General features: G+C 40.5%; 1 protein-coding gene across 4 annotated transcripts; it reads right to left on the minus strand.

The window, feature by feature from the left end:
• Positions 1 to 657: 657 nt before the first annotated feature.
• Positions 658 to 5,868, minus strand: LOC143331496 (uncharacterized). 4 transcript variants are annotated; one of them, XM_076748435.1, is made up of 5 exons: positions 5,797 to 5,867; positions 4,063 to 4,162; positions 2,661 to 2,789; positions 2,213 to 2,574; positions 658 to 2,096 (listed from the first exon to the last, which is right to left on the minus strand). In XM_076748435.1, exons 3-5 carry the CDS (start codon positions 2,770 to 2,772, stop codon positions 1,920 to 1,922), a joined length of 651 nt encoding a protein of 216 aa, XP_076604550.1. In that variant the 5' UTR covers positions 2,773 to 2,789; positions 4,063 to 4,162; positions 5,797 to 5,867; the 3' UTR covers positions 658 to 1,919. The 4 variants fall into 4 exon arrangements, with proteins under 4 accessions (XP_076604550.1, XP_076604542.1, XP_076604557.1 ...); XM_076748427.1 differs by lacking the exon at positions 5,797 to 5,867 and adding an exon at positions 4,284 to 4,362; XM_076748442.1 differs by lacking the exon at positions 4,063 to 4,162 and having other exon boundaries at positions 5,797 to 5,868.
• Between the last annotated feature and the right edge of the window lie 1,902 nt (positions 5,869 to 7,770).

The following is a 7,770-nucleotide window of genomic DNA, read 5'->3' on the forward strand; positions in this document are numbered from 1 at the left end:
TGGACATCTTTAAAAAGCAGCTCAAGACCCATTTTATTAGACTTGCCTTTTCAATTTTTCTTTAAATTCTATTTTCTGATGTTTTATCTATGTTGGAAGCTTTATTTCTTCGATAAAGCATTTTTGACACCTTGCTCTCGAAAGGTGCTATATATCTACTCGCTTACTTGCTTGATTATACAGGAGCAATTATATCCAAGTTGGTTTTCTTTATAGTGATTATGAAAGCAGCAGATGAAGGGAGCCGCCATCATCAATCAGCTGTCAGCACCACTAATTATGGAGTTAAATCTTAGTCTATTCATAGCTCATGTTCTTTCCTCAGTAACACAGAGCTGAGCAACAGACAGCTGATCAGTTTAATGTTCAACCGCAAACATCTAAAAAGCAGCAGCACGACCATTAATGAAATCAGGAAGTCTAATTATCCGCATTCAAACCTTTGAAATGTCTTTTCAGGATCATCCAGAGGATCATTTGCATGTGTGAACAGCTGAGGCGGATGTAGTTTTGGAGAACGTTTACAAGGTTATTTCACAAAGCAAAGGCTTGTAAGAATAAGGATTCAGTAATAAACCTAATCAGATTGAATTAACTAATGTGTTTTGCTTATCAAAGCTTTATTTCAGTGGTGCCATAATTGAAAAAAGAAAAAGCCTTGATGTTATGATGAGATTTTTTTTTTATACAAATTTATTCAGAAATAGCCATCTCCCTCTCAGATGAAGATTTTCCTTAGAAAATACAAACATTAAGACTTTCATCTATAAGCAAAAAGGTTAAAGTTACATAAAGGTGCAATATTCACTGGTCAGTATTGATGAACCCAATTCAACCTTGTCACATGATGATCATGATGGAATGATATAATAAACACGGCACTCAACTCTCCATCCACCATCTTTACTATAGAATAAGGGTGACAGCAAGTGGAAAGCTACCTGTTTCAGTGTTAACAATTATATCTTTCTAATCCTCTTTTCAAACAGTAATTTAGATCAAAAACACAGCATTGCATCTCACTGTCCATAACTGGAACTATTGACCATCTGATTAACTAATTAATCTATTTACTTTAATGATTTCTACCCCTGAACACACTTCCAGGACAAAACTACTTTCAGTTTGATGCAAGCCATCAAAATCTAGTTGACTTTGTTGCCTAGGCATTTTATTCTATAGTCGTATTTGTGCTATCATGGACTACATGGAGGATCACAATCAGTGGACATGCAGTAAGGATGCCTTTCGACGACAGATGAATCATAAGATCTCAGGAGTATGTTGTGGTTGCAAAGAACTAAGAATAGACTAGTGATAATTAATGCTTTCATAGGATTTCTCTCTGTGAGCCACATGTTTTAAATGAACTATCTTAAACCCTTCGCTCAAAGAAAAATAATGCTATCTGGCCATACAGATAGTTTCAGTGTACTTTGCTCAGGTCTGGATTGGGTTGGGTTCCCATTATGGATGAAATAGTCCCTACACAAACTGATACAGGGAGGTAGTAATGGAATAACCACAAATTCTGCAAAGAGAGGTTTTTCCTGCAGAGATTATTTTTGATGTATTATATCAATGCTGTGAGTGCCATGAATAAAATTAGAGGAATAAATCTCCAAAGACCCAGATCTCAAAATCTGGCCAAATAAAACCACGGCGAGTTACTAGGACTGCAGAAGTAAGTGAGAAAATGTGGTTTGATAATTTGAGTGAAGCCTTTTGAGCCTTTAAAATACAATATCTCAGGACCTTAGCATACAACTGAATCAATAGAGGCCTATTTCCATCCTTCATTTTACATCTCAGAGGAGCAGGTCTACTTCACTGCTGTTTCAGAGTAAGCCATACCAGTTGCGGCACAGCATATGAACACATAAGTCATCTATCGAGAGGAAAAGACGGAGCAGTTTAGTCTAGGTGACGTGGGTGTAAAGGTGTCGTAGGAACTCTCCCCTGGTGGTTGTGTCTCCGGGGAAAACTGCCTGGCAGAACTCACAAACATGAGACTGCAGCGCCACGTCTGACATCAGCATCCCGTCAGACAGACTCCGGACGTCACCGACCATGGAGGGACTGTCTGTCCAGGGCACCTAACACAAACAGAGAGGACAAGACATGGGAGTGTTTGAGGAAGAACTTAAAATCCAATGACAGATTGGAGAACCCCTGCAAACAGATGGGGGTTTGGTCCAGTAAAGACACCTACCCTCAATGTGTGCATCGTTCTGTCTCCACTAGGATGATCTGCTTGCAACAGATTTTTTGAAGAGGCTCCTTGCCACCTCGAGGAGTCCAGGCTCAGCAGGGGTGGGACATTTTGCACTGGCTCCTGACTTTCCTTTTTCTGGCGAGGCCTGTCTACACAGAGCTTGGACATGTCTTCAGAGAGGAGATCAGAGAAAGTCCCTGGGTTTCTAGAGAGACGGTCAACGCCACATGGTGCTACAGGCTTGTGCGCTGTGGCTGTTAATGGTTGAGGCTTCTCATGGAGATATGCAGGGATTTCCTGGGTGCACTGCACAGGGATGGATATCATATCACTCAATTCTCCATTAGGAACACTAGCACCTGCAGACAGAGAGTTGTTGATTGGTTAAGTGAACCATGAGCAACATGTTTATGAGCACTGGAATTACAATAGGTTTCATATGGACCTTGCTGTTTCTGCAGGGCTGTTGTGAGTTGATGTAACAGAGCTGCCTGTCTCAGGCAAAGTGACCTCAGGTGAAGAAACTGCTGGTACAGTTCACTGTAGGCTTCCTCCATCGCACCAGCTCACAGATCTGCAGGCAGTAAATAGAGGAAATTACACAGAGCTGTACAGTCCACTCATCCCATATGCACACAGTACATATGGATGGGTGAAATATTAGGAACAAAACTTAGAGTATACAACCATGCTTGTGGCTCTGTGACACTGTAACATGCTCAAAATGACAAAGCTAAGGAAATTTTTCCAGGTTCATCAACATAGTTTAGCGTGTTAGCATGTTAGAGCTAACCACAAAGTAGAGCTGAGGCTGATGTAAATGTCACTAGTTTTGCAGATATTTGGTCATAAACCAAAACACCAAAATTTCAAGTCAGTCCATCCAACAGTTTCACTCTGAAAGACAAATGTCAACCTCATGGTGGTGCCAGAGGAAAAGTCTAGGGATCAACAATCTATCCAATAACTGTTGAGATGTTTAAAGACCCAAGCGGTGAACCGTCCCAATGACCGACCAACAGGCCAATCCAGCCATCCAAGGCGAGCGTGGCTGTGGTGCTCTGATGATGGAGACTGTTCAGCTCGGATGAGATCTGGTCAGAGTATATGATTCACATCATTTTCCTGCTAGTCAAACCATTCAGTGAGGCCTCGTGCCATGTTTGAAATATCTTTCTCTACTCATCTATTTGTGTTTCTCCTTAAGTTTGATATCGATCATCATGTACTTTTATACATTAGGTTATGCATTACTGCATTCAACTTGCACACAGGGCAAAAGTCCCCCACAACATTTTTACCAGAAACCAAAAAGGTCCTCAGTTCCTATAATTTCTATATTTGGCAACAGATCTAAATACTTTTTATTTATAATTTTGTTGGTCTGTAAGTAGTCAATTTCAAATCAAGTAAAAAAACTACTGGAATCTGTTTATTATGTCCTTTTATTGTAGAACCGACAAATTCACAACCGACACAGACTTGTAACCTCAGAGTCAGGACTGTCTCTGCATGTAGGGCTTCTGGAAACTAAAAAGACGGCAATAAATTCTCATTTCCTTATTTCCGGTAGCAAACATTTGCATTAAAGTCTTCCCCCTTTCCAAAAACCCAGCTTGTGCAGTTTGATTCTGAAACATATCTATTTTCTTTTACACCACCTGAGGCGGTTTATTTTTTCTGCACATGTGAGCCACGGTCAGTGAAAGAGCTCTTTTGAAATAGAAAACCAAGACATATATAACTTTTTATCAGGCCTGTTAAAACCCTAATGCTCTGCTCTCTGTGTGAATATACAAAGCAGTGTTAAGTTGCAGTGTCTTGTATATCAGTGCTGATTTGCTTACCCCTTACAAGCTTGTGTGTCGCTCCTATAATTCAGGACTCCTCATCATTTCTTACAGCTGGTTCATGAGTTTCGAGTCTCCTCCATTTCAAACAGGCTTCCTGTTATTGTAAAGCAATCAGACCCTGTCTGAGTGTGTCAATCCAGACTCAAATCCCACTCACTGAGCACCACAACAACACACTTCTGCTGCTGAAATCCATTCTTCAGATGAGGCCTTACCAACCAAAGTGGCTGTATGACGAGTGTTTCTTCCCAGGTGAGCTAATGGAAATTATGCTCCACTCATGCAACAACACATGCTGCACACTGCGTTGGAAAATGTTCAAGAGGAAGTGGCTCTTGAAAACAGGGAAGTGAAACTCTTTTAGTATAAAAAGGAACCTCTCCATCTCCGTCACGACTGCTGCATGAGATCCTGCAGAGTATTTTTTAGCACAGACTCAAAGGAGGAGACAGGCTTTTTGTCCACTGTGAATGAAGCACAGCTGTCTATTGTGACTTTTGAAGAGCTTCAAATCATTTGATTGACAGTGAATTTGCACACACTGCTCCACAGTGTCTCTCCATCTATGGTTTTAAATTGTTTTTAGTTGCTCATATGATTTTTATCACCAGATTTCAGCAATTTGAGATCTGTTGTGACTCGGGTTGCAGCGTATGATCTGACCCTCAAGGGTCACTGTAGCTCATAATAATGACTGCATATGTACCATGAAACCATGATGGTCATCATACCACGATCATGGCATTGTAACCGTAGTTGCAGCAGACAGGAGAGTTAGAGGAAGGCAGAAGGGCTGAATGCTTTAGAGAGTTGTCAGCATGTCTGAGCCAACAGAACAAAGGTGTTTCCTGTTAGACGTGAACTGTACACAACAATATTACCAAAGAATACGTAACAGTAGGAATTGTATCGTATTAATACAATCGCTATTGTATTAAATGCATAATGCATCACAGAAGCATTCAGAAACTTTCCCGAAGCAAAAGAAGTAATATTGCAAAAAAAATACATAAAGATATATACAAAAGTCTTACATTCCTGCAAGCAAAATATGCATTAGGAGCCAATTCAAAAGTAAAAGAACTCACTATGGGAGAAGGATTCCAGGAAATGTTATATAATTATGGACTGTAGGACTGAATTGATTATCACTGTAATGTAATGTGTCACCAATGTTTTGTCGTATTAGCTGGTTCAAGTGAAGCAAATCTTAATGATGCAGCATATTTTCTAATCTACTTACACTGTAGTTAGCGTAAATAAAATCTGAAAGTCACTAGAAACTGACTATAGTTGTCGTATAAACATTGTGGAAAAAAGTCTGAAGTTGAATACACTGGAAACACTCAAATTCAGTAAAAGTATGTTAAAATCATGCTTCAGCAGAGTGTCAGAGTAAATGTAATCATGGTCAGTTGCAGCACTGGTCACACAAGTGTGTCCTGCGTGTGGTTCATCACATGTCGTGTTGTAATCCTGTTTCTGTCAGCTTCCAAACTTTCTGGCCTCTAGCTGACCCCACATGAATCATAATTTGGTCATTTTCTCTGTAACGTGGAAATGAAGAGTCACACTGGACTTACTACACTTGATTCTTGGTTTCGCAGAAAAACGCGGATCTTTCAGCGAAATTCGTTTGGTTTCTGCTTCTTTTCCAGCTGTGAGACTGAAATCATGTGAGGGCACTTTTCCCCTCTGAATCACCTTTTTTAAATAAAGTTTACTTACACTTCCAGCGATCGCTTCATGTCCCAGCAGGAAGTGCAGACGCAGCTACTGACGATGATGCGCATAATAATCCTTTCTCCGGACTGGACAAGATCCGCATTTTACTACGCTGACGTCACTATCCCGACCTGAAACACGAGCTCACCTGCGTCAAACCGAGGCACACCTGCCAAAATCACACTTCCTGTTCAAAAAGACTTCCTTCAAAATAAGAGGCACAACCTTTTGTTGAAAAGCGCGGATGTACTATAAGAGGAATGTAACGTTGGCTGAGCCACTCATCACTAAAAGAAAACAACCGCACTCACTTATTGTTACTTCAATTCTTCTTTTCGCTCAGTTATATTTTCTATAGATTTATTTCCTCTCATGAAGGTCTACATCCTGTGTCAAAGCCTTTTTTGGCCACATACTCACATTTAAACATTTTTAGTCTAAAAGCACCCTGTCTGTAAAAATCTGTGTATACATTTAAATTATAGAACATTTACTCCCCTCAGGTCAATAAAACCCCCAAATTTCCTAAAAGGACAAGATGTCAGTGTCCGCAATCATTGGACAATGAGCTATAATGATAGATGAAATTAAAGATTGCTGATAGAAATTTCATGGGGATAAGTGTGAGAGAGCGTTCAATTGTCCTCATTTTTAAGGTGTTTTACAGAAAGTCATTTTGTGTCATTGTCAGACCTTTAAAAACTGCTTCATCATTAGTGATAATCGTCATAAAAGTGTTTTTATACATTTTTCTGAAGACCAGTTAACTATGTGACATGTGTGATTGGTTTTATTGATTCTAGGGAACCTTTTGATTTGTAGCCATGGACGTAGATAAAATGAGCCATCTTGACTAACTGAGGTTGGGGTTCATCACATAAGGGACAATCAGTAAACTGTGCTCAACTGAACCTCTCCATCAGGAGAGGTGGTGGTTCATGGGGTCCTGTTCCTTTGAACAAAGGACCCTCTAACTGTTGTTAAGACCCACGTTTTGTTGGGAAACCTGCAAAAAATGTGTTTTTGTCCACTAGGGGACACTGCAACAAACTGTGAACACATCACAGTCATGACCTCATAAAGGTGAACAGGTTAGCCAAAAGCTGCCTGTATTTACACATCCAGCATACACAGAGCACATTATCATTCATTTTGAGGAATTTAAGACAAATATTCACTCTTCTTTTATCATTATTCACTCAAATTAAAATTTTGACCTCATGGTGGCGCAGATGAAAAGTTGAGGGACCACCGGAGCTATTATAATTCATCCTGAGGCGAGCTTGAATGTTTGTACCAGAATTCATGGTAATCTATCCAGTAGTTATTTCAGTCTGTCTGGCAGATTGACAGATTGACATAACGTCTTCCATAGAGCCACTCTGGTCCATCTGGTAAACTGTATAAAGACATCAGCATTTGATCACAGGGGGGACAGGTGTGTCGAGCTGGAGCCGCTGTGAAGAGAGCTCTCCATCCAAGTGTTTAGTCATGTTTAGTCCTGTTTCCTCAGGAAGTAGCCACTGTGTGTGTGTGTGTGTGTGTGTGTGTGTGTGTGTGTGTGTGTGTGTGTGGCATTTTGGGTGTTCAGCCATGTGTTGACTGATATTGATTTAAAAATAGACTGACATACCAACATTTAGGCAGCAGTCCTGTGGGTGGCAGACTACCTTCCATGCCATACATCCGATTACTGTAGGAGGAGCAGCAGTTTTTGCCCTCAATGTCAACCAGTGACAGCTGAGTTTACAGCCAGCACCTTGTGATCTTAGACAGGTGCCAGCTCCCTCTACTTCAGATTGGTTATGTAACTCTGTGTAAGGGATGGGCAGCCTTCATCTCTCTGATACTCAGAGGAGCCATGTCTTTGTCATGTCACTTCTCCTCCAAGTGGACCAATTTGTGTCATTGCCCTATTTTTGGCTGACAAAATCAGCTGTTAATATGTAGTATTTGCTTTTTCATGATCACGTTGTT

This window comes from Chaetodon auriga, chromosome 2 (assembly GCF_051107435.1).
Source record: "Chaetodon auriga isolate fChaAug3 chromosome 2, fChaAug3.hap1, whole genome shotgun sequence".
Lineage (NCBI taxonomy): Eukaryota > Metazoa > Chordata > Actinopteri > Chaetodontiformes > Chaetodontidae > Chaetodon > Chaetodon auriga.

Excerpts from the sequence above, each read along its gene's own strand:
- LOC143331496 (XM_076748442.1), bottom strand. The coding sequence starts at position 2,772 with ATGGAGGAAGCCTACAGTGAACTGTACCAGCAGTTTCTTCACCTGAGG. Across the intron at positions 2,575-2,660 it reads AGCCCTGCAGAAACAGCAAG|GTGCTAGTGTTCCTAATGGA; the intron begins GTCCATATGAAA and ends CTCTGTCTGCAG. Across the intron at positions 2,097-2,212 it reads GAACGATGCACACATTGAGG|GTGCCCTGGACAGACAGTCC; the intron begins GTAGGTGTCTTT and ends TGTTTGTGTTAG.